Source organism: Musa acuminata, chromosome BXJ3-1, assembly GCF_036884655.1.
Source record: "Musa acuminata AAA Group cultivar baxijiao chromosome BXJ3-1, Cavendish_Baxijiao_AAA, whole genome shotgun sequence".
NCBI lineage: Eukaryota > Viridiplantae > Streptophyta > Magnoliopsida > Zingiberales > Musaceae > Musa > Musa acuminata.
In genome coordinates, this window is record NC_088349.1 from 7,504,588 (window position 1) to 7,530,447 (window position 25,860).

At 38.4% G+C, this 25,860-nt stretch overlaps 3 protein-coding genes across 6 annotated transcripts; all 3 read left to right on the plus strand.

Annotated features, from left to right (window-relative positions):
* The first annotated feature begins 1,176 nt into the window (after positions 1-1,176).
* LOC103982589 (probable rhamnogalacturonate lyase B) lies at positions 1,177-10,569 on the plus strand. Of its 4 annotated transcripts, XM_065135285.1 has the most exons (15): positions 1,180-1,295; positions 6,110-6,118; positions 7,609-7,662; positions 7,739-7,858; positions 7,939-8,058; positions 8,161-8,302; positions 8,396-8,566; positions 8,693-8,848; positions 9,097-9,216; positions 9,308-9,385; positions 9,463-9,604; positions 9,686-9,842; positions 9,926-10,042; positions 10,127-10,253; positions 10,333-10,569. In XM_065135285.1, exons 1-15 carry the CDS (start codon positions 1,180-1,182, stop codon positions 10,567-10,569), a joined length of 1,866 nt encoding a protein of 621 aa, XP_064991357.1. The 4 variants fall into 4 exon arrangements, with proteins under 4 accessions (XP_064991356.1, XP_064991357.1, XP_009397844.2 ...); XM_065135284.1 differs by lacking the exon at positions 6,110-6,118 and having other exon boundaries at positions 1,177-1,295; XM_009399569.3 differs by lacking the exons at positions 6,110-6,118; positions 7,609-7,662 and adding an exon at positions 1,375-1,428.
* A 5,116-nt stretch (positions 10,570-15,685) lies between these two features.
* Positions 15,686-18,812, plus strand: LOC135628552 (probable rhamnogalacturonate lyase B). Its single transcript, XM_065135291.1, has 14 exons — positions 15,686-15,819; positions 15,899-15,952; positions 16,028-16,147; positions 16,228-16,347; positions 16,454-16,595; positions 16,689-16,859; positions 16,987-17,142; positions 17,300-17,406; positions 17,498-17,588; positions 17,666-17,807; positions 17,887-18,043; positions 18,139-18,255; positions 18,339-18,465; positions 18,530-18,812. Exons 1-14 carry the CDS (start codon positions 15,686-15,688, stop codon positions 18,764-18,766), a joined length of 1,875 nt encoding a protein of 624 aa, XP_064991363.1. The 3' UTR covers positions 18,767-18,812.
* Positions 18,813-21,119: 2,307 nt separating this feature from the next.
* Positions 21,120-24,209, plus strand: LOC103989061 (probable rhamnogalacturonate lyase B). Its single transcript, XM_018825023.2, has 14 exons — positions 21,120-21,262; positions 21,344-21,397; positions 21,473-21,592; positions 21,673-21,792; positions 21,919-22,060; positions 22,149-22,319; positions 22,410-22,565; positions 22,702-22,808; positions 22,901-22,991; positions 23,070-23,211; positions 23,293-23,449; positions 23,545-23,661; positions 23,740-23,866; positions 23,943-24,209. The coding sequence occupies exons 4-14, from the start codon at positions 21,680-21,682 to the stop codon at positions 24,207-24,209; spliced, it is 1,590 nt and encodes a 529-aa protein (XP_018680568.2). The 5' UTR covers positions 21,120-21,262; positions 21,344-21,397; positions 21,473-21,592; positions 21,673-21,679.
* The last annotated feature ends 1,651 nt before the right edge of the window (positions 24,210-25,860 follow it).

Here is a 25,860-nt window from a genome sequence, read left to right on the forward strand (position 1 = left end):
ACTGAGCAAAGCATCTCCCTAAGATACATCCCCCCAACACAAAAGCATCAAAATGCTCGATGTATCATAGTATACATCCCCCAACACAAAAGCATCAAAATGCTCGATGTATCATAGTATACATCCCCCAACGCAACAGCATCAAAATGCTCGATGCATCTTAGACAAATCATCTACCTACACGTTAGGAAATAAGAACTAAAAGAAATAAGAATTAAAAGCATTCGATATGCCATAATCAGACAAAGCATTTTTACTGTGAATGATATCTCGAATCAGATCGAAAGTATTAAAGCATTTGATGCAGTTTATTTGATCAAAGAATTTACTCATATATGATACTGCCTAAGACATCTTCCGATGCATCCATCCAGAGCATAAGAATTGTTAGGCAATTGATATATTGATATCAATACGATACTTATTTACAACCAATCGGATTCCGACTTCTTCCTTAAGTTAAAGTTTTCAAGTATCATATTATTAGAAAAAGACGGCTTAGGTCAAATCAACTCCACCACATCGTCGAGGGAAAGATCAAAGTTGACACTAATATAATAAAAGAAAGTTTTTCTAAAAAATATTGGCAGTAGTATGGTATATAAAAATAAAAAAAAAGGTGAAAAAGATAAAATCGAAAGAGAGAAAATTGGGATGTTATAGTATATGATAAGTGCGCCGAATTGTCACACGAAAGCTACGTGATTCATATAGCACCCACCTCCGTCTTCATCTTTGCAGGACGCACGTAATGCTTAGACCGAGAACCGAAACAAACCCAACCAACTCGGTGCTGCTACCTGTGCAAAGCCCGTTGGAGTCTTCACTCAGATAGCAGCAGCAGCTCGTGGCAATACAAGTTCACAAATGCCTCTCGCTCGCACGGCCTTGCATGGCATCATCTTCATGTGAGTAGAAGCTAACAGAGATACACCATACTTGCATCAGCTGTTTCCTTATACCCTCTTTCTTAATCCGTCATCACTGCATGCAGTGATATCCTTACCAGCTTCGCTTGTTCGGGCAGCGACCCGCATCCGGCCGTGGCCGCCGCTGTGATGGTGCACGTCGAAGGCCAACATGTAATCTATCCTTTTTCTTTCTTTAAATGGTATGCAGTAATACTAGTAGCAGTCTGATGAGCGATGTGTATTGACGGAAGTGGATTTGCAGGTTGTGATGGACAATGGCATCGTCCAACTCACGTTGTCGAAGCCCCGAGGTTGCATTACGGGAGTAAAACACCATGGAGTTGGTAATCTCCTGGAAGTTAAGAACAGAGAAGACTGTAGAGGGTATGCTAATATATACCTACAATTAATCTGTTTTGATCCCTCAAACACATATCGATCTTATCACCCACTGGTGATGCAGGTATTGGGATGTTGTTTGGAATCGATCAGATCCAGATTCAGGCATTTTTGATATGTGAGTGTAGCTGCTCATCTCTCTCTTCCTCTTCTAACCTTTCGGCCTTTGCTTACCATTTCAACTAACTTACAGAGTACACGGAACAGAATTTGAAGTAGTGCATCATGGGATCCCTCATGGTAGGGAATATTCTGCTACCACCCCAACAGCGGCAACCGACCTGGCACCTTGGAGTCAACTTGGCGCATGCACGTGGTATGACCTTGAAGTGATGCAGCGGGCTCGGCAGCGACGTGCGGTCATAACCGTGCCACCCGAGATTGTGCAAGACTGTGCAGCACGCGGAACCATATGGGTCGATCCACGTCATCCGGAGCATACAGATCGGTCACCCGGAGCATTGATGGCTATTAACAACCCGCGTATAGCCGGACCCTGCAACAAGTATAAATGTCGACCCCTTGGCCGACGCTAGAGGATCGGACGTCGAACACTCAAAATACCATTGATAAAAAACTAACTTAAGCTTCTGAGCGATGGAGTTGGGAATCCTCCTCCTCTTGACATCGGCTTGTTGTATAGAGAAGCAATGCGAATAGGCAATCAAAGCCTCACCTTGGATCGACTCAGAAGATGTCAGCGTTTGACCTGATCTCATCCTCTACTCAGACACCCACGTGGACGCCCTCGCACGATCATGACCGGACTAAATCGTATCAACTTTCAAGACATGGCATAAAGGACTATAATATTTTTAGTGCTAAAAGGATAACCCTATGTCACAATAGTATCCACTACTGAGTAACCCTAGCGAATGCCCTAGCAAGGAGGCGCCTGCCACCCTCTCCACCTTTGGCCTTAAGTGGTAGCTACCCACTCTCTCACATATGGACGGAAATGTCGTGGCTCAAACTCCGGGGCATTATTGGTGTTTGTTCAATGACCCCAGGCTCTTATATGTCGAGGTTGGTGCGGGTCAACTAGTCATCTCTACTGAGGCATTCCTCAACTCACCCACTAGGTGCAAGCTTTGACAGGGATGATGCAGACCATTGTACCCCTCATACCCCAACTAGATCACCAGACAACTCCTCCCCTATAGCCGTCATCGACGATCCAATATACGCTGATCCTTGTTAGGACCGAAATCGACACTAAGAGAGGTGGGGGAGGCGGGGGGGGGGGGGGGGGGGGGGGTGGTCCGAGCGCGGAGGGTCCTGATTTAGGCGATATCATCACTAGATCCTACTACAAGACACTGAATGGGCAAAAAAATAAGCTCAATTCAGTCCTGATTTAAGCCTAATTGGCCCCTAATTGAGTTGGTATTGTTTCATCCCATTATTTAATCAATTAGACCTAAACTAACTCAATCTAGACAAATTATTACAAAGCATTAATCACATGTCTGATATATCATTGGTTCATCCGACGCTTCCTCCGATCCTTTGGTACATTATCCTCTCCTTCGGCATACTGCCCAAATGACATGTTGTCTTCTCACAACACCCGATCTCCTTGGCGCAATGTTCGATCTTCTTGGCTCGATGCTTGAACTCATGGCAGGAAGCCTTCTATCGAAATGTCGACCGATCCTTCAGCTCAATGTCCAGTCTTCTAGCATATTTCACTTCAACTCAACATTAATTCTTCATTCTTTAATCAAATTATCTCTCCATGATCGAAGCTAGTACTATGTCACTCAAAATACATATTAAATCACAAACTCATCAATTGATTTTATCATCAAAATCCAAGATTAAACAATCCCTACACCTCACGATGCCACCCCGATCGACCAGCCACCTCTAGCGCTAGATGCCCATCCCCCGACTAGGATTTTCAAAAAAATTTCTTCTTTAAAATGCCCTTAAAACTAACTATTATTAAGTTGTTAGAAGGGATAAAGTTATCTTTTTTATATTTTTAATTATAAAATAATCAAAATACCCATGGAAATATTCGTTATATGATTTTTTGAGAGGGGCAAATTGGTCATTTGCCCCTCCAATCGTTGGGTCGACTGTTTGAGCCCCAATGGTTGGTCAAGCCTGATGTTGACCAATCCATTTTTATTTTTTTTTTAACCACAGAACTAAAGGTTCAAACTGGAATGATCGATTCGATTTTCTAAACCTACGAACTCGAACTAAACCATATTGGACCCATTCTAGTTCGCTTTGGAACCAATGAATCATTGGATCATTTCGGTTCCGATTTGAATCGAACTATGGTCAGACTATTGCCAGTAATACTCTTGATAGCTCAAAACTACGACACTTTGGACACTCGACCACCCTAAAAATGGGCCTTTTTGCACTCGTAAGATTTGAGCTACTTTTTACCACTAGACCAACCGACCACTTTTGTGTTATTATTAATAATATGAATATGTAAACGACCTCCTTGTCAGACCAAAATCATCTGACTAGTCTTGCTGGGTTAAAAATATTTTTTCATTCTTATCGAGCAAAAAATATCTAAACCACCCACATTGGCTTAATAATGCATCAGCCAAATTTATGAGACCAAAAATGCCCAACGCACTTGTCACACCGACCACTCTCATTTGACCTAAAAAATGGCTGACCCACTCTTATATTACATAAATGCCTGACATATTTTGTCAAATCACGCAAGTTAAAGTAAAGAGACCAATGTGTCCTAATCAGGACAAGCATTTTACATGATATGTTTCTTATGATATATATTAAAGTGTCCAATATACCATTGTCGGACAAAGTATCTCACCATATATGTTCCATTGCATAAATATCAAAGCACCGAGTGTATCGGAAGCATCTCACTACACACGAGATATCCATCTAAGATATAATTATCAAAGCACTTGATGCACTCAAACTAAGCAAAGCATCTCCTTGATATGTCCCATAAAACATATGTATCAATAGACTCGATACGCTATAATTAAGCAAAACATATTATATGTGATGCATTCTTTTAGGACATAAGCATCAAAGCAACTTATGTGCTATAGTCATGTAAAATATATCTCTCGTGCATGATATATCTATATAGAATATAAGCATCAAAGCATCTGATGCTCTCCTATCGAGTAAATATCTTTGCATATGGTACATCCACCCAAGACAAGCATCAGGTCATGCAATGCATCTTAACTTGGAAAAACATTTTCTATATCCTATGCATTCATCTTAGATGAAGGCATTGAGAGCATGCTATATCCATTTTTAATATAGACAACAACTACTGAGTTTTTAGCATACACGTTGTGCTCCAACATAAACAAATCCCTACCCAAAATTACAATAGGGAGAAAATGATCATGTATGATAATTCTATTAGATTATGTGATCATATTTAATTAGATAAGATATATTATAGATTAGTTAGATTCTGATTATGATTTTTGATCAATAAAATATAACTAATCAATTGTGATGTAAAGTGCTTGCTACACTATAATGAACGCTACAAAAAGCCTTAGGTCCACAATGCCAATGTCAATCTAGAGCCACAACTACTTAAAGAGGATAATGATTAAGTTAGATGTCAACATGAACCTGAGGCACACTTGACCAATGAGATGAGTCCTATCTTACATAAACCTTTACAAAAGATAAACAAGTATATTGATGATATGAGACACAAGATCTGACTCGAGAAAGAACTCAATAAAGTCAATCTCTATAACCAGTTTTCTTTCACCCAGTTGATACAAAAGAAATATATTTCCTCCAACTCTCATCTTCACATTCTAAAAACTTTTGACAAAAACACCAATCATGTAGAGCATGCGGCATTTGGGGCTTAAATGACTTTATACATATGTTGAGCTTTTCTCACCACCTTATAAGAAAATGATTGGGAGTGACCTATATTCCTCAGGCTATGATAGTCCTACTAGCCATCTATCAAGGCAAGAACAAGTCCCAAGCTAACTATGTCAAAATGTTCAACAACTAGGCTTGTAAAGTGGTCGACCCTCATCCTTTTATACTCTTTCATACCTTCATCAATGATATAACCTCAAAATGTTTCACCCAGTCTCATTCGACTAAAAATGTTTAATCCACTCTCGGCAAGTAAACAATCTTTGATCTTGTCGGCTTAAAAATATGTGGCCTACTTATTCGATAAAAAATTCTTAACCCCCTCTTATAAGATGAAAAATATTAGACTACTCTTGTCGACCTCTTCGATCAAACAACCTAAGTTGTGTGAAGAAATTAGTGCACACTAACAAGCGTAGAATCACCGTACTCATGATACGTTCCCTGTAACATAAACATCAAAACAATTAATGCATCATAATCCAACAAAATATATCACATAAATACCAAAACAATTAATGCATCATAATCTAGCAAAATACATCTTCGTGCATGACGTATTCAGTAAGTATCAAATGTAGTCAAAGCATCTCTCTATGGCTGATGCATCTCCCAGCACAGAAGCATCAAAATACCAAATGTGCCCTCACCAGACAAATCATCATCTCGTATATGATGCATCTGCTTAAGAAATAAACACCAAACATCAAATGTACATTAATCAAGCAAAAATATCTCTTGCAGGCACCATACATCCAGCCTTGAGATAAGCATGAAAACATTCCATGTATCCTAAAGAGGAAAATAATCTTCTCCTTCGTGATGCATTCACATTAGCTATAAGCATCAAAATGCCTAAAATATCTTAATTAGACAAACATCTTATGGGGTACAATGCGTCTACTCACAATATAAACATTAAGATATGTAGTGTGCCCTAATCCAACAAGGCATTCCATAAACCAGGGGCGTTCATCTTAGATCAAGGCCACTATCCATTTTTTTTTTTAGTTTAAGTAATAATTTTTAGATAGATAAATCCTTATTCTAAAATAATAATCGGGTTCAAAATTCTTTCTTAATGTCTAATATTAAAAAAAAATAAGTTAGGACATATTAACTATAGTCGATTATAAATTAGCATTAATTTAATAAAAAAAGTTGGATAAAATATTCGCATCAGTTTAGTAAACAAAGAAAAAAATATTGAGAGAGGAAAATAAGAAAGAGATAAAATATTGGGATGCTACGTGGTTCATCACGCATCTCATCAAATTGAGTGTAGCTGTTCATCGTTATAACATTGATCGACCGTTGCGGCATATCATAAGTGCATCTCCTTCTTCATCTTTTCAAGTCGCTCATAATACTTCAACCAAAACCCAAACCATCGGTGCTGCGACCTATCCGAAGCTCGAGGGGGCTCTTCACTCACATAACAGCAACTCGTGGCCAGATAGGCTCCTGAATGGCTCTCGCTCGCATGGCCTTGCATGGCATCATCTTCGTGTAAGTAGAAGCTAGCAGAGATACACCACACTTGCATCAACTGTTTCTTATACCCTCTCTCTGAATCCGTCACCTCTGAATGCAGTGTTATAAATTGTTCAAATTAAAAAAAAAAGATTTTTTTTCAAAATATTTATTTGAAAAATTGTTTCTTTGTAGTTATTTTGATAGTTATTTTTCAAAGGTTGTCTTCTATGAAAATATCTATAAATAGGTATTTGAGAGTAAATCATGAATAATATCTCTTTTAGATTCTTTTTTTTCTTTGATAACTCTGTAAGTGATTGAATTAGATATTTTCTAATTCTTTTTTGAAGATTCTTTATTGTTTACTCAATATAGATCTTCTAAAGGTTTGTCATATCCACTAAAATTATTTGCATCAAACCCATAGCAATCATGTTGAGAAGAAAGTGTAAATATTATTTTTTAGAAAAATGTTTATACAAATTTCAAGCCTAAATATATTTCTAATAGTGTTCTTAATCTTGTGTTTGTTATTTGTTTCTAAAGTGTTTTCATCCTTTTCTTTGTTGTATTTTCCAACATGCAATGCAATCCTTACTAGCTTCGCTTGCTCAAACGACCTGCGCCTGATCGCCGGCGCTGACAGTGTGACGATGCACGTCGAACTCGAATATGTAAGCTATACTTTTTATTTCATCTATGGTTCGGAGTAGTTTGAGCGATGTGTCTGACAGAAATGGATTTGCAGGTTGTGTTGGACAATGGCATCATCCGACTCACGTTGTCGAAGCCCGGAGGTTCCATTACGGGAGTCAAATACCATGGACTTGATAATGTAATGGAAGTTAAGGAAGAAGACGGTGGAGGGTAAGCTAATATATAGCTGCAATTAATCTTTTTTGATCACTCAAATGCATATCGATCTTATCATCCATTGGTGATGCAGGTATTGGGATGTTGTTTGGCATCCATCAGATCGACATTCTGGCATATTTGATATGTGACTTTTAGCTGCTCATCTCTCTCTTCCTCCCCTAACCTTTTAGCTTCTGCTTACCATTTCAACTGGGTTACAGAATACTCGGAACAGAATTTGACGTAGTGCAGCAAGATGCAAACCAGGTTGAGGTCTCTTTCAGAACACAATGGAATCCCTCCCACGGAGGCAAGCTTGTGCCTTTAAACGTCGACAAAAGGTTGCACCGCAGATTCTGTGCTTGTCGAGAAGCAAACACTAGTAGGGTAGTTAATTGAGATTGAGCTTATAATTCTGTAGGTTTGTGATGCTGCGAGGCAGCTCAGGCTTCTACACCTACGCCATATATGAACACCTTCAAGGCTGGCCCGACTTCAATCTAGCAGAGACCAGGGTGGCTTTCAAGCTTAGAAAGGATAGGTACATGATCTCCACCTTCCCTCGTGCAATTTTCTACCTTGACCATGTAACGTTGCTATGTGGATCCTAGGCTGGTTCTTCATCGACACTTGTGTGAAACAGGTTTCACTACATGGCCATTGCAGACAACAGACAAAGAATCATGCCCATGCCAGAAGATCGCCAGCCCGGAAGGTCACAGAAGTTGGATTACTCAGAAGCAGTCAGACTGACAAACCCAATTAATGCAGCCTTGAGAGGGGAGGTAAGAAAGGAGTCTCCTTTTGAATTCTCTTATCATGCAGTTAATAGCAATGATCATGCACGCAGCATCTGAATCTACCGAATGATTGCATAGGTGGATGATAAATACCAGTATTCCATTGAGAACAAGGACAGTATGGTGCATGGATGGATTTCTTCTGATCCTTCCGTAGGGTTTTGGGTGATCACCCCAAGTATTGAGTTTAAGTCAGGAGGGCCTGTGAAGCAGGATCTGACATCTCATGTTGGTCCTACCTCCCTCGCTGTGAGTACCATGCTTGTGCCTCCGATATCTTTCACCTTGCAGACTTATTTGCATCAAAATGTTTGAGAAAGATGCACTGACATTGGTTCACTTGTTTGGTACTTTTTCTTTGTCCCCAAATTTCAGACCTTTGTGAGTTCTCATTACGCCGGGGACGACATTTTGCCTAGAGTCAGAAATGGAGAATACTGGAAGAAGGTGTTTGGCCCTGTGTTCATTTACCTTAATTCTGCATCGACGAAATCGGATCCGAAGCTTCTCTGGGAGGACGCCAAGAAGCAGGTAGGCCGTCTTGCTTCTTTTCCCATCGAAAACTATAATTACTGTATGTGATAGTGATTTCCTTGGAGCATAAAGTGTTCTCTAACATTCTTGCCCAACAAACTATATGAGGCATTTCTAGAATAATCAAATCTTAATGTACACGATTTCTTCCTTCACACAGAGTTCTTTCCATATTTGAATTCCTTGTCACTCAAAGAATGGATACGAAGCACAAGAATCTACATTGAGCTTTCTTCTTGATTCAGGCGCGGGTTGAAGAGGGAAGCTGGCCGTACAAGTTTCCTGCTTCAAAGGACTTCCAAAAGAGGGAGCAAAGAGGCTCTGTTTCCGGCAGACTATTTGTTGTAGACGAGTATGTAGCATTTGTCTAATTTCTTAGGCATATCCTGTGTCTCGTGATGTAGAACGATATCTGTTCTGATGAGGATACATTATTCTGTCAGGACCGCCAATAAGCATTACGTAAATGGGAATGCTGCTTTTGTTGGTTTGGCTTCACCAGGAGAAGCAGGATCTTGGCAGAGAGAAAGCAAGGTTCCTACCTACTGATCCTGTTCAAGAAAGTTCTTATCATAATTCGAGCTAAACATAATCACCATGATGTGTTGCAGGGATACCAGTTCTGGGTAAGAGCAGATGCTAAGGGAATGTTCTTCATCAAGAACGTCAGAACTGGAGTGTACAACCTTTATGCATGGGTTCCTGGTTTTATTGGGGACTACAAATCTAGCGTAAACATAACCGTAACCTCCGGTTAGTATGATATGTTTGTTGTGCTATTCTTCTTCTTCTACTCTGTCAATTTCATGAATCTGATGATTTTAATCTGAGCAGGAAATCACATCAATCTGGGTAACCTTGAATATAGGCCACCAAGAGATGGGCCGACCTTGTGGGAGATTGGCATTCCTGATCGATCCGCTGCGGAGTTCTTCGTCCCAGATCCTTATCCTTGCTACATCAACAGACTCTATGTGAATCATCCTGATAGGTAGAACGGATCTGAGAGTTCTCGATTTCAGTGCAGCACTTCATTCACCTAAATCCCCTGGCTGTTCTTCTTCTTCATCACAGGTTTAGGCAGTACGGGTTGTGGGAGAGATACACAGATCTGTATCCTGATCATGATCTGATGTATACAGTTGGCGTCAGCAACTACAAGAAAGACTGGTTCTACGCACACGTTACCAGGTTCGTTTACTTCCTCTGATCTCTGTTCTCCGAAGACACGTTGAGCTCACTTGCTCGACTTCTTCTACCTCCACTCTACTGCAGGATGCATGGGCAGGCTTCCTATCAGGCAACTACATGGCAGATAAAGTTTCGACTCAATAATGTACACCGGACTGGAACTTACAAGCTTAGACTGGCACTTGCATCTGCCGTATTATCTGAGATACAAGTATGTCTGAACCCTCGCTTTCTCCTCCTCCTCCTCCTTGTTCTTGGTGATGACATGAGTGTTCATGTTGGATTTGAAGGTTCGATTCAACAACCCAATAGTGCAGCAACCTGCTCACTTCACGACAGGGCTAATTGGGAGAGACAACTCGATCGCCCGACACGGAATCCATGGGTTGTACTGGTTGTTCAGCATCGATGTGGATAGCAGTTGGCTTCTTAAAGGCGACAACATCATCTTCTTAACTCAGACACGGTCTGAAATGCCTTTTCAAGGAGTCATGTACGACTACATTCGATTGGAAGCTCCCGCATGACACGGTCTCAAGTACAGTTCATGTTGCTGAATGAAGGTTATGTCATGTTCATTGAGATATTATTTCTGTCAAACCAAATAATTGGATCGATATCATATTGAGTATCATGAATATTTCGAGACGTAAATTGAGAAAGATATGTTCTGATCTGTTATTTTGGTGTGCACCCATTTAATTCTGTATCACAATTAAGTATTGGAAGATGTCCAAGCTAATTATTATTGGAGGCGTCTCAGGTGATGGCCGCCACCCTCTACAGTACTGACGCGGACAACAATCATATCAACGACAGCCCCGTGACAAATCAGGCAGCACACTTCCGTCAATGGTTCTTCCCGCGTTATATCGCTCGCAGACAGTCGAAGTGCACGGAGGGATAGATTCACATATCGAACATAAAATATCATAGATTAATTTAAAAATAATATTAATTTAAGATTAAAATAATAATTTAAAAGATAAATAGATCTAATCCCTAAAAAGATCTAAATTTTTTTTATAATCTAAGTTATTTTGATTTTGATTGTTTGATATCAATTATAAGAAAAAAAAATAATAATACTGTTATGCAGAATAAATTTAATAAAGAACTAAAACTAAATAACTATAAATCAAATATTAGATATATATATCTTTTGATATCATTCGGAATACTGATTTGATAATACATTTCGTAGTTCGATCTAAGAAGCAACAGTACATGTCTGTAAAATAAACTACACTCATGATTAGGAGAACACCTCTAATCAAAACTATCTTCTAAGAAATTTTATCATAAATTTTCTCTCTAAATTCGATAATATAATTTATCCAATGTATATAATCTATCACTTTAAAAATCACAAATGCCTCTCGTTGGCATCGCCTTTTATGGTATCATCCTCATGAGTAGAAGCTAACAGAGATATACTATGCTTGCATCAACTGTTACCTTATATCCTCTCGTTTAGTTCGTCATCATTGCATGCAATGCAATCCTCACCAACTTTGCTTGCTCAGGCAGCGACCTGCATTCGACCGTGGCCACTGTTGTGACGGTGGACGTCGAAGGTCAACACGTAATCCTTTTGTGATGAATAATGGCATCGTCCAACTCGCATTGTCGAGACCTAAAGGTTTTATTACATGAGTCAAATAGGTAGAGTTGATGATTTACTTACTCTTTTCTATTCGATCATTCTCATTATGCTCAAATATTAAATCGATTCTGATATCAATTGTCACAACTTGAGTCCTGATAACTAGATTATCTTGATAATCAAATTATATAAGTCATTTTAACTATATTAGGAAAGTTTAATAGTGTTGTGGTACATAAAAGAAAATATGATATTGATGAGATATAAGACTTGCATTAGTATTCAGATTTAATATAATTATTATATTTATTTAAATTATTATCTTATTTTATAAAAGTTGCATGCACGTGTAACATATTATTCTTAAAATATAAGTAAGAATGTAAGATTCTGTGACCTATAAATGTAAGAATGTAACATATAAAAGTTGCATGCCAAGTGGAAGAATGTAAGATTTTGTGACCTATCAGTAAAATATATTATAGATATAATTAGATTCTTATTACAATTATTAATCGAAATAAAAAATCTAATTAAGGTAAGATTTCATATAAAATGATCTTGATAGGAGGGAATCTCCTAATTACTTATTCTAAATCATCTGTTCTTGTCTATAAATAGACAAGATCTCCTACGAACTAAACATGCAACACAATATGTTGATACATGGATATGTAGATAAGATGAGATGGGATACATGACATTATTGAGAGATTATATATCTTCTTTTATCTCCCCTTAGTCACATGAACCAATGAGATATTACAAATCTTTTCTTATCTCTCCTTATTCCTTAAATTCGTTGCTCATAGTGGTCCTATAAAGGATAAGAAAGAGAAGAAGCCGAGTCTAATTTTTTTGTAGATCAATATTGCTATAGCTTTCGGATATACGATAATGTACTTGCAGATCAAATAAAAGCTTTATAAATAGCTTCGAAAATTTACACATCATAAATTTGATTTATTTTTATTTAATTTTATAATTTTAATATTAATTATTTTTTGTATAATAGAAGCATAAGAATAGTTTTTATACTTATAGCGTTTCCTATCATATACACACATGCACATGCACACCCACACGCACACGCACATACACATGCACACGCGCGCGCATGTATATATATATATATATATATAGACATGTGCGCGCACGCGCGTGCACACACACACACTCGCACACACACATATATATATATATATATATATGTATATATATATATATGTATGTATATATATATGTATATATATGTATGTATATATATATGTATGTATGTATATATATATATATATGTATATATATATATATATATGTATATATGTATATATATATTAAAGCATCCAATATACCTTAGTCAAACAAATTATCTCACCATATATGATGTGTTTTCAATTGCATAAATATCAAAGCATCTAGTGCATCCTAATTGATTAAGGAAGCATCTCACTATATACGATACAATCATCTAGGATATAGTCATCAAAGTACTGATGAACTCAAATTAAACAAACCAACTTCTCGTGTGTGATATATCCCATAAAACATAAGTATCAATAGACTTGATGTACTATAATCAAGCAAAACATATTATATGTGATTCATCCTAACAGGACATAAGCATCAAAGCAACGTATATGCTAGTCATATAAAACATCTCTTGGGTGTATGATACATTTATATATGATATAAGCCTCAAAGCATCTGATGCTCTCCAACCAAGCAAACATTTTCTTGCACATGGTACATCCACCCAGCATAAGCATTAGGTCATACAATGCACTTTAACTTAGAAAAGAATCTCCTATATCCTATGCATTCGTCTTAGATGAATGCTCTATCCATTTTTAATGTAGACGGACAACTGTTGAGTTTCTAGCATATGCATTTTGCTCTAACATAGATAAATCCCTATCCCAGTTGCAATAGAGAGAAAATGATATATAATTATCTATAATTAACTAGAATTCAACCTGCTGATTTATTAGATTATATGATTATATTTAATTGGATAAGATATTTTATAGATTGATTGAATTCTGATTATGATTATCGATCAATAAAAAATAACACATCAATGTAAAGTTCTTGTCCATAGTAAACACTATAAGGAGCTATAGATCCACAATGTCAATAATAATATAGAGTGATAACTACTTCCTAAAAAGGACAATGGTCTAGTGTGACATAAACATGAACATGAGATACGCTTGCCCCATAAGATGAGTCCTATCTTATACAAACTTTTATAGGAGATGGATAAGTATCTGGATGATGTGACACAAGATTCGACTTAAATCTCTAGAACTAGTTTTCTTTCACCCAACTAATACAGAAGAAATATATTTCCCTCAACTCTCATCATCGCATTCTAAAAACTTTTGACGGAAGCACCAATCACATAGATCATGTGACATTTAGGGATTAAATGACTTTATACACTATACATTACTTATGATGCGCACATATGTTGGGCATTTCCCACCACCTTATAACAAAATGATAGGGAGTGTTACTCCCACACTCCCACACTCCCACATATGTTTGAGCTCCATTTTATTAAGAATATATTTTCAAATTGTGCTACAATAGCCTTACTAGCCATCAATCAAGGCATGAACAAGTATCAAGCTAACTATGCCAAAATGTTTGTAGAGTGGCTGACCCTTATCCTTTCCTACTCTTGCATGCCTTCATCAATGACATAAACTAAACATGTTTCTTCCATTCTCATTCGGCCAAAAATGTTTAATCCACTCTCGGCAAGCAAAAAATGTCTAATCTTGTCGGCCTAAAAATACTTGGCCTATTTATCGGATCAAGGATTCTTAACCCACTCTTGAAAGATGAAAACTATTAGGCCACTCTTGTCGAACAAAATATACTTTAACTTACATTGTTAAAGGAAAAAGAATGTCTGACCTCCTCGATCAAATCAATTAAACAACCTAAGTTTTGTGTAAAGAAATTAGTGCACCCTAACCAAGCATAGAATCTCTCAACTCATGATACGTTCCCTATAACATAAATATCAAAGCAGTTAACGCATCATAATCGAGCAAAATAATCATCTCGTACATGATGCATCTGCTTAAGAAATAAGCATCAAACATCAAATGTATAATAATCAAGCAAAATATCGCATATATCTGACCTTGAGATAAGCAGGAAAGCATTCAAAAATAATCTCTGCCTACATGTTGCATTCACATTAGCAATAATTGTTTAGCAATAATTGTTTATTTATTTAAGCAATAATTTTTGAATTTATGAAAGGGATATTACCCTCCGTTACAGAAAAATCCTTATTCCAAAATAATAATCGGGTTTAAATTTCTTTCTTAATGTCAAGTACGATAATATTAAAAAAAAATAAATTAGGATATATTAACTATAGTTGATTATAAATTAGAATTAATTTAATAAAAAAATTTGATAAAATATTTGCAGCAGTTTAGTAAACAATGATAAAAATAACAAAGAGAGGAAATTAAGAAAGAGAAACAAATTGGGATGCTAATTGGTTCATTCCGCATCTCAAAAAATTGAGTGTAGCTGTTCATCGTTACAACATTGATCGCCCGTTCATCTCAAAAAATTGAGTGTTGCGGCATACCACTGCGTGCTTCATCACGCATCTCCTTCTTCATCTTTTCAAGCCGCCCATAATACTTCAACCAAAACCCAAACCAACGGTGCTGCTACCTATCCCAAGCTCGAGGGGGATCTTCACTCACATAGCAGCAACTCGTGGCCATCTAAGCTCATAAATGGCTCTCGCTCGCACGGCCTTGCATAGCATCATCTTCGTGTAAGTAGAAGCTAGCAGTGATACACCACACTTGCATCAACTGTTTCTTATACCCTCTATCTGAATCCGTCACCACTGCATGCAGTGCAATCCTTACCAGCTTCGCTAGCTCAGACGACCAGCGTACGGCCGCCGGTGTGACGGTGCACGTCGAACTCGAATATGTAACCTATCCTTTTTGTTTCGTCAGTGGTTCGGAGTAGTTTGAGCGATGTGTCCGACAGAAATGGATTTGCAGGTTGTGTTGGACAATGGCATCGTCCAACTCACGTTGTCGAAGCCCGGTGGTTCCATTACGGGAGTCAAATACCATGGACTTGATAATGTAATGGAAGTTAAGAACTGGGAAGACGGTAGAGGGTATGCTAATATATAGCTGAAATTAATCTTTTTTTATCCCTCAAATGCATATCGATCTTATCATCCACTGGTGATGCAGGTATTGGGATCTTGTTTGGAATCCATCAGATCGAGATCCAGGCATATTTCAGATGTGAGTGTAGCTGCTCATCTCTCTCTTCCGCCCCTAACCTTTTAGCTTCTGCTTACCATTTCAATTGGGTTACAGAATACTCGGAACAGAATTTAACGTAGTGCAGCAAGATGCAAACCAGGTTGAGGTCTCTTTCAGAACACAATGGGATCCCTCCCACGGAGGCAAGCTTGTGCCTTTAAACATCGACAAAAGGTTGCACCGCAGATTCTGTGCTTGTCAAGAAGCAAACACTAGAAGGGTAGCTAATTGAGATTGAGCTTATAATTCTGTAGGTTTGTGATGTTGCGAGGCAGCTCAGGCTTCTACACCTACGCCATATATGAACACCTTCAAGGCTGGCCCGACTTCAATCTAGGAGAGACCAGGGTGGCTTTCAAGCTTAGGAAGGATATGTACATGATCCTCACCTTTCCTCGTGCAATTTTCTACTTTGACCGTGTAATGTTCGCTATGTAGATCCTAGGCTTGTTCTTCATCAACACTTCTTCTGTGAAACAGGTTTCACTACATGGCCATTGCAGACAACAGACAGAGAATCATGCCCATGCCAGAAGATCGCGAGGCCGGAAGGTCACGGAGGTTGGGTTACGCAGAAGCAGTCAGACTCACTAACCCAATTAATGCAGACTTGAGAGGGGAGGTAAAAAAGGAGTCTCCTTTCGAATTATCTTATCATGCAGTTAATAGCAATGATCAAGCACGCAGCATCTGAATCTACCGAATGATTGCATAGGTGGATGATAAATACCAGTATTCCAGTGAGAACAAGGGCAGTATGGTGCATGGATGGATTTCTTCTGATCCTTCCGTAGGGTTTTGGGTGATCACCCCAAGTAATGAGTTTAAGTCAGGAGGGCCTGTGAAGCAGGATCTGACATCTCATGCTGGTCCTACCTCCCTCGCTGTGAGTACCATGCTTGTGCCTCCGATATCTTTCACCTTGCAGACTTATTTGCATCAAAATGTTAGAGAAAAGATGCACTGATTTTGGTTCACTTGTTTGGTACAAATTCTTTGTCCCCAAATTTCAGATCTTTGTGAGTTCTCATTACACCGGGGACGACATTGTGCCTAGAGTCAGAAACGGAGAATACTGGAAGAAGGTGTTTGGCCCTGTGTTCATTTACCTTAATTCTGCATCGACGAAATCGGATCCCAAGCTTCTCTGGGAGGACGCCAAGAAGCAGGTAGGCCGTCTTGCTTCTTTTCCCATCGAAAACTATTATTACTGTATGTGATAGTGATTTCCTTGGAGCATAAAGTGTTCTCTAACATTCTTCTCCCACTCAAAGACTGGATACGGAGCACAAGAATCTACACTGAGCTTTCTTGTTCTTGATTTAGGCGCGGGTTGAAGAGGGAAGCTGGCCGTACAAATTTCCTGCTTCAAAGGACTTCCAAAAGAGCGAGCAAAGAGGCTCTGTTTCCGGTAGACTACTCGTTGTAGACGAGTACGTAACACTTGTCTGATTTCTCAGTCATATTCTGTGTCTCATGATGTAGAACGATATCTGTTCTGATGAGGATACATTACTCTGTCAGGCCCGCCAATAACGATTCCGTAAATGGGAATGCTGCTTTTGTTGGTTTGGCTTCACCAGGAGAAGCAGGATCTTGGCAGAGAGATAGCAAGGTTCCTACATATTGATCATGTTCAAGCAAGTTCTTGTCATAATTCGAGCTAAACATACTCACCATGATGTGTTGCAGGGATACCAATTCTGGGTAAGAGCAGACGTTGAAGGCAACTTCTACATCAAGAACGTCAGAACTGGAGTGTACAACCTTTATGCATGGGTTCCTGGTTTTATTGGGGACTACAAATCTAGTGTAAACATAACCGTAACCTCCGGTTAGTATGTGACGTGTTGTGCTATTCTTGTTCTTCTACACTCTCAATTTCTCGAATCTGATGTTGCTAATCTGAGCAGGAAATCACATCGATCTGGGTAACCTTGTATATAGGCCACCAAGAGATGGGCCAACCTTGTGGGAGATCGGCATTCCCGATCGCTCCGCCGCGGAGTTCTTCGTCCCAGATCCTAATCCTAAATATATCAACAGACTCTATGTGAATCATCCTGATGGGTAGAACAGATCTAAGGGTTCTTGATTTCACTGTATTTGAGGTTGCAGCACTTCATTCACCTAAATCCCCTGGTTGTTGTTGTTCTTCATCAGAGGTTTAGGCAGTACGGGTTGTGGGCGAGATACGCAGATCTGTATCCTGATCAAGATCTGATGTATACAGTCGGCGTCAGCGACTACAAGAAAGACTGGTTCTACGCACACGTTACCAGGTTCGTTTACTTCCTCTGATCTCTGTTCTCCGAAGACATGTTGAGCTCACTTGCTTGACTTCTTCTGCCGCCACCCTATCTAGGAAGAATGGGCAGGCTTCCTATCAGGCAACTACATGGCAGATAAAGTTTCCACTCAATAATGTACACCGGAATGGAACTTACAAGCTTCGACTGGCACTTGCATCTGCCGCATTATCTGAGATACAAGTATGTCTGAATCCTTGCTTCCTCCTCCTCGTTGTTGGTGATGACATTCATGTTGTATTTGAAGGTTCGATTCAACAACCCAATAGTGCAGCAGCCTGCTCACTTCACGACCGGGCTAATTGGGAGAGACAACTCGATCGCCCGACACGGAATCCATGGGTTGTACTGGTTGTTCAGCATCGATGTGGATAGCAGTTGGCTTCTTGAAGGCGACAACATCATCTTCTTAACCCAGACGCGGTCTGTAAGCCCTTTTCAAGGAGTCATGTACGACTACATCCGATTGGAAGCTCCCGCATGACACAGTCTCAAGCACAGTCCATGTTGCTGAATGAAGATTTTGTCATGTTCATTCAGACATTATTTCTGTCAAACCAAATAATTGGATCGATATCATATTGAGTATCATGAATATTTCGTGACGTAAATTAAGAAAGATATGTTCTGATCTTTTTTTTTTGTCGTGTACGCATTTAATTCTGTATCGCAATTACTATTGGAAGATGTCCAAACTAAATATTATTGGAGGAGTCTCAAGTGATGTCTTAGCTATTTGTCGGGATGTGCCGCCACATCGTCCACAATAATCTGACCAAAATCAGGCAGCGTAGTGGTTCTTCCCATATCATAACTTAAATGAAAAATAATATTAATTTAAAATTAAAATAATAATTCATGAACAAATCTAATCACATAAATAGGGCTAAAATTCTTTTATGATCTAAGTTATTTTGATTTTTGATACCAATTATAAGAAAAAAAAACTATGATAATACAATTATGCGGAATAAGTTTAATCAAATAATTATAGATCAAAGATTATTAGATGTGCATACCTTTTAATATGATTCTGAATAACTTTATCTGATCCAATAATACACTCCGTAGTTTGATCTAAGACCATTATTATTCTTCTTCTCTTTTATTATCTTTCATAGACCATTATTAGTAATGAAATAATGACTAAAGAGAAATAGAATAGATCGATAATCTGAAATGTTATATCTAGATAATTAAATAAGAGCAAAAAATCTATGATAAATGATTAGAAGAGTCTCTTTAAATTAAGTTATCTTCTAAAAAAATTTATCATAGATGACGATCGGTGTCAGGAAATGGCACTCCTATTTTCCTCCATATCATCCTTTGGGACAGGTAGCAAAAAAAAAAAAGGTTTGAACTTTAGTTCATCAAAAGTCATAAACGAGCCATTAGTTATGGCTGCATGAAAATGTTCAACATGAAGTATACTTAATTCATACCTTCATCAATGACATAAAGTCATCTCCATTTCTCTCGTTAGAATGCCAAAAGACCACCAAGAACTTCTTTAACCTATTCCAATGGGTGTTTGACTCATTTTTGTTGGATAAAATAAAATAAAAAGCTCAATCCAACCTTATATGATAAAAAATAGAAAAATATCGACCCACTCTCTTTGGAAAGAAAAATATCGACCCATACATAATGTGTTCATCAGGACATAAATATCAAAACATCTAATGAGCAAATCATACCCTTTCATGCAGTGTGATTGTCTATAACATAAATATCAAGGTGTTCGATGCATTCTGATGAAGCAAAGCATCTCTCTATAACACATCCCTCGACACAAAAGCATCAAAATGCTCGATGCATCCTCGTTAGACAAATCATCATCCTACACATGGCATGCGTACCTAGGAAATAAGAATTAAAAATATTTGATGTGCTATAATCAAACAAAAAATCTTCATTATGCAAGATATCTCTAATTAGAATGAAAGAATTAAAGCATTCGATTTAATTTACTCAATCAAAGAATTTACTCATATATGATGATATATCTATCTAAGCCATAAATATCATAACCTAATATATCCTAATCAAATAAAACATCTTCGATGCATCCACCCAGAACATAAGAATCGAGATACTTGATTCATTCTAATCCTCCTTCCTTCGGTTGCATTCATCTTAGATAGAGTCATCCAGAGCATCCTATCCATTTTTTAGCAGTCAATAGATGTCGTGTTTTTGAGACTGGCATTTTACTTTGAAATGGATAAATTTGTTTCTCCAAGCACTATGCAAGGCAATTGATATATATACAATAATTATTTGCAACCAATCGGATTCTGACTCCTTCCTGAAGTTTTCAAGTACCATAGTTTTTCTAAAAAATATTGGCAGTAGTATATATAGTATATAAAAATAAACAGGTAAAAAGGACGGAAAAAAAGAAAGATATAAAATTGGGATGTCATATTATACACCCAATTGTCGCATGAAAGCTACGTGATTCATATAGCACCCACCTCCGTCTTCATCTTTGCAGGGACGCCCATAATACTTTGGCCGCGAGCCAAAACAAACCTAACCAACTCGTGGCATACAGAATACAGATAGCAGCAGCCCGTGGCAATCTAAGCTCACAAACGCCTCTTGCTCGCACGGCCTTGCATGGCATCATCTTCGTGTGAGTAGAAGCTAACAGAGATACACCATACTTGCACCAGCTGTTTCCTGATACCCTCTCTGATTCCGTCGCCACTGCATGCAGTGCAATCCTTACCAACTTCATTTGCCGCCGATGTGACGGTGCACGTGGAACGCCAACATGTAAGCTATCCATTTTGTATAGTCAATGGTTCGGAGTAGTTTGAGCGATGTGTCTGACAGAAGTGGAATTGGAGGTTTTATTGGACAATGGCATCGTCCAACTCACGTTGTCGAAGCCCGGAGGTTCCATTACGGGAGTCAGATACCATGGACTTGATAATGTAAACGAAGTTAAGGAAAAAGAAGACGGTAGAGGGTATGCTAATATATAGCTGAAATTAATCTTTTTTGATCCCTCAAATGCATATCGATCTTATCATCCACTGGTGATGCGCAGGTATTGGGATCTTGTTTGGAATCCATCAGATCGAGATTCTGGCATATTTCAGAAGTGAGTGTAGCTGCTCATCTCTCTCTTCCTCCCGTAACCTTTTAGCTTTTGCTTACCATTTCAATTGGGTTACAGAATACTCGGAACAGAGTTTGACGTAGTGCAGCAAGATGCAAACCATGTTGAGGTCTCTTTCAGAACAAAATGGGATCCCTCCCACCGAGGCAAGTTCGTGCCTTTAAACATCGACAAAAGGTTGCAACGCAAATTCTGCGCTTGTCAAGAAGCAAATACTTGTCAGCTAAATAATCGAGATTGAGCTTATAATTCTGTAGGTTTGTAATGTTGCGAGGCAGCTCAGGCTTCTACACCTACGCCATATATGAACACCTTCAAGGCTGGCCCGACTTCAATCTAGGAGAGACCAGGGTGGTTTTCAAACTTAGAAAGGACAAGTACATGATCTCCACCTTTCTTCATGCAATTTTCTTCTTGACCATTTAATGTTCATGATGTAGATCTTAAGCTTGTTCTTTTCTTGTGTTACTAGCTTCTTCATTAACACTTCTTCTCCGAAACAGGTTTCACCACATGGCCATTGCAGACAACAGGCAAAGAATCATGCCAATGCCTGATGATCGCAGGGACGGAAGGTCACACAAGTTAGGATACCCTGAAGCAGTCCGACTCATTGATCCAACCAATGCAGCCTTGAGAGGGGAGGTAAACAGAGGTCTACATTTGAATGCTTCCATTTACGCAGTTCATAGAGTGATCATGCAGCATCTGAATCTGCCAAATAATTGCATAGGTGGATGACAAATACCAGTATTCCAGTGAGAACAAGGACAGTTTGGTGCATGGATGGATTTCTTCTGATCCTTCCGTAGGGTTTTGGGTGATCACCCCAAGCAATGAGTTTAAGTCAGGAGGACCTGTGAGGCAGGATCTGACATCTCATGTTGGTCCTACCGCCCTTTCTGTAAGTGCCTCAATCACCTGCAAGATCTTCCGTCTTCCTCCCAAGCCAGATTCAATTGTTTGATACGAATCCTTTCTTCACAAATTTTAGATGTTCGTGAGCTCTCATTACTCCGGGGTGGACACTGTGCCTAAATTCAGGAACGGAGAATACTGGAAGAAGGTGTTTGGCCCTGTGTTCATATATCTTAATTCTGCTCCGGACAAATCGGATCCAAAGCTTCTTTGGGAAGACGCCCAGAAGCAGGTAGGACATCTTGCTTCTTTTCCCATCGAAAACTATATCCTATGTGGTAGTCATTCCGTACTTGAATTCCTTCTACTTGTCAGCCCTGAGACACATGCACGAGACTCTACACTGAGCTTTCTTGTTCTTGATTCAGATGCAGGTTGAAGTGGAGAAGTGGCCGTACGACTTTCCTGCTTCAGAGGACTTCCACAAGAGCGAGCAGAGAGGCTCTGTTTCTGGTAGACTACTTGTTCTAGACAAGTATGTAGCACTTTTCTGTTTCCTCGAGCATTTTACTGTGCCTCATAATGTGGAGTGATCTCTGTTCCGATGAGGATATATTATTGTGTCAGGCACATCAGTAAGGAATACATAAATGGGAATGCTGCTTTTGTTGGTTTGGCTTCACCAGGAGAAGCCGGATCTTGGCAGAGAGAAAGCAAGGTTCCGGACCTATTGATCATGCTCAAGCAAGTTCCTGTCATGATCCGAGCTAAAAATGATCACCATCATGTGTTGCAGGGATACCAGTTCTGGGTGAAAGCAGACGTTAACGGCAACTTCTTCATCAAGAACGTCAGAACTGGAGTGTACAACCTTTATGCATGGGTTCCTGGTTTTATTGGGGACTACAAATCTAGTCTAAACATAACCGTAACGTCAGGTTAGTATGATATGTTTGTTGTGCTATTCTTGTTCTTCTGCTCTGTCAATTTCATGAATCTGATGGTATTAATCTGAGCAGGAAACCTCATCAATCTGGGTAGTCTTGTGTATAATCCACCAAGAGATGGGCCAACCTTGTGGGAGATCGGCATTCCCGATCGCTCCGCCGCGGAGTTCTTCGTCCCAGATCCTGACCCTAAACATACCAACAGACTCTATGTGGATCATTCTGATAGGTTGCACAAATCTGAGGGTTCTTTGATTTCACTGCATTTGAGGTTGCAGCACTTCATTCACCAAAATTCCTTGGTGTTCTTCTTCTTCATATCAGGTTCAGGCAGTATGGGTTGTGGGAGAGATACGCAGATCTGTATCCTGATGGAGATCTGATCTATACAATTGGTGTCAGTGACTACAGGAAAGACTGGTTCTACGCACAAGTTACCAGGTTCGTTTACTTCCTCTGTCTCTCATCTGTGAAGATACGTTGAATTCATTTTTTTGAGTTCTTCTACGTTTCTTGCAGGAAGGATGGGCAGGGTTCCCATCAGGCAACTACATGGCAGATAAGGTTTCGACTCGATAGTGTGCATCCGAATGGACCTTACAAGCTTCGAGTGGCGCTTGCAGCTGCCCACCTATCCGAGCTACAAGTATGTCTGAATCCTCTCTTCCTCCTCCTCCTCCTTCTTGTTGGTGATGACATGAGTGTTCTTGTTGGATTTGAAGGTTCGATTCAACAACCCAAGAGTGCAGCCTGCACACTTCACGACAAGGCTAATTGGGAGAGACAACTCGATCGCCAGACAAGGAATCCATGGGTTGTACTGGTTGTTCAGCATCGATGTAGAGAGCAGTTGGCTTCTTGAAGGCGACAACATCATCTTCTTAACCCAGACGCGGTGCCAAAGCCCTTTTCAAGGAGTCATGTACGACTACATCCGAATGGAAGCTCCCGCAGACAGTGTTGCAAGCACAGATGATGTTGTTGAATGAAGATTGTGTTATGTTCATTGAAATGTTGATTCTATCAAACCATATACTTAGATCGATATCACCGACTAGAATGAATATTTGGAGAAATTGGAGATGTAAATGAAGAATTATGTTCTTCTCAGACATGGAAACGTAGGGAAGAGGCTATGCAACTGAATACCACGTGTTCAGTTCTGATTGCTTGTCAATTAAGTCGTATCACTTTTATATTAATATTAATAACATAAATACTTTTATGTTATCACCATTCCAGGCATCTTTCCCTCCCTTAATTGGTTGGTAATCCTTTTCGATTGATGATCCAAACCCACTCGAGTAGCTGTGATCAGGTTAATAGCAAGCCCAACTAGCTCAAGGATCGTTTCGCCCGATCCGTACCTTGTTAGTTAGCCTTGACCTTAATCTTAATTTTGAAATGGACGATCTTGATTCCGAAATCAATAATTTTATTTTTTGATATTTCAAAATCAGAAACTGAAACCCAACCACCCAGGACCTGTTGCATCACGTATTTTGATGATAAAACCAATTGATAAGTGTTTATTGCAAACTGAATTTCTCATTCACTACGTTTCCGTACAATTTTAAGTTAACATCTTTACGAAACTGGTTTTATCAAAATGAAACGTTTTTGAAGACATGATTTTTCTGCTGCACTAATTCACCCCCCTCTTAGTGCCGACCCCGTTCCTAACAGGACCAATCTTGGAACTAGAACCATTGGTTCTAGTTCTAGTTCGAATCGTTAATTTTTTATTTTTATTAAAAATTAAAATATAAAAAAATTCATAATTTTATTTATAAAATTATGAAGAATAGATGTATTACTATAATAAGTATAATGACATTAAAAAAATATTGATATAAAAAAGAGTAAACTTATAAAATTTTTAATCGCTTCGTGTTGGATGTTCTCATCATCCCTTCGGTTGATATGTTGAATAGGTAATTGTTTTAATTAGTTTTTTCATAGATGATATCTTGGTTTCGTTTCATAGATTTGGTCATGCTATCATCGACGTCGAACTTAGTAATATTTACCTTACAATCATTGCTAACATTAGAAAGGTTATTGTATTTCATGCTTACCATTAAAAAATGAGAAATTCTATAACTGTAGTGTTTTCATAAAACTCAAAATAAGTTGTTAGATAAATTTTAAGTTCGGAGTGATAATCTCCTTAATAGTAATTTCTCTCTCATACATATTTTATTACTCTTGCTAGTTTAATCCGTATATGTAAAGTTTTGGAGATAATTTATTGTCTATTGTAATAGCCTATATAATTTAATGATCAGTTTTTTATTTCTCTCATTTTATCACCAATATCAACTACATTATTAAACTTTCATAATAAATACTAAAATGATCACTTAAACCATCTATTTAGTATGAGGATTAAAAACACAAACTTTTAGATAAATTGATGAAATTTCAAGAAAATAATTTGTCTATCCTGATTTCATTCTCATGATAGTCATATTTAAATCATATTTATGTTGATATTATTCTAAATTACTACCAATATTAATAAAAATAATTAAAAATATATGAGAAGTAGGATATAAGTACCAGATAAAGTATTTGTAGCATTATTAAAAAAATTAAAATTTTTAAAATTCTTTCATAAGCATTTTAATGTTGTGGATA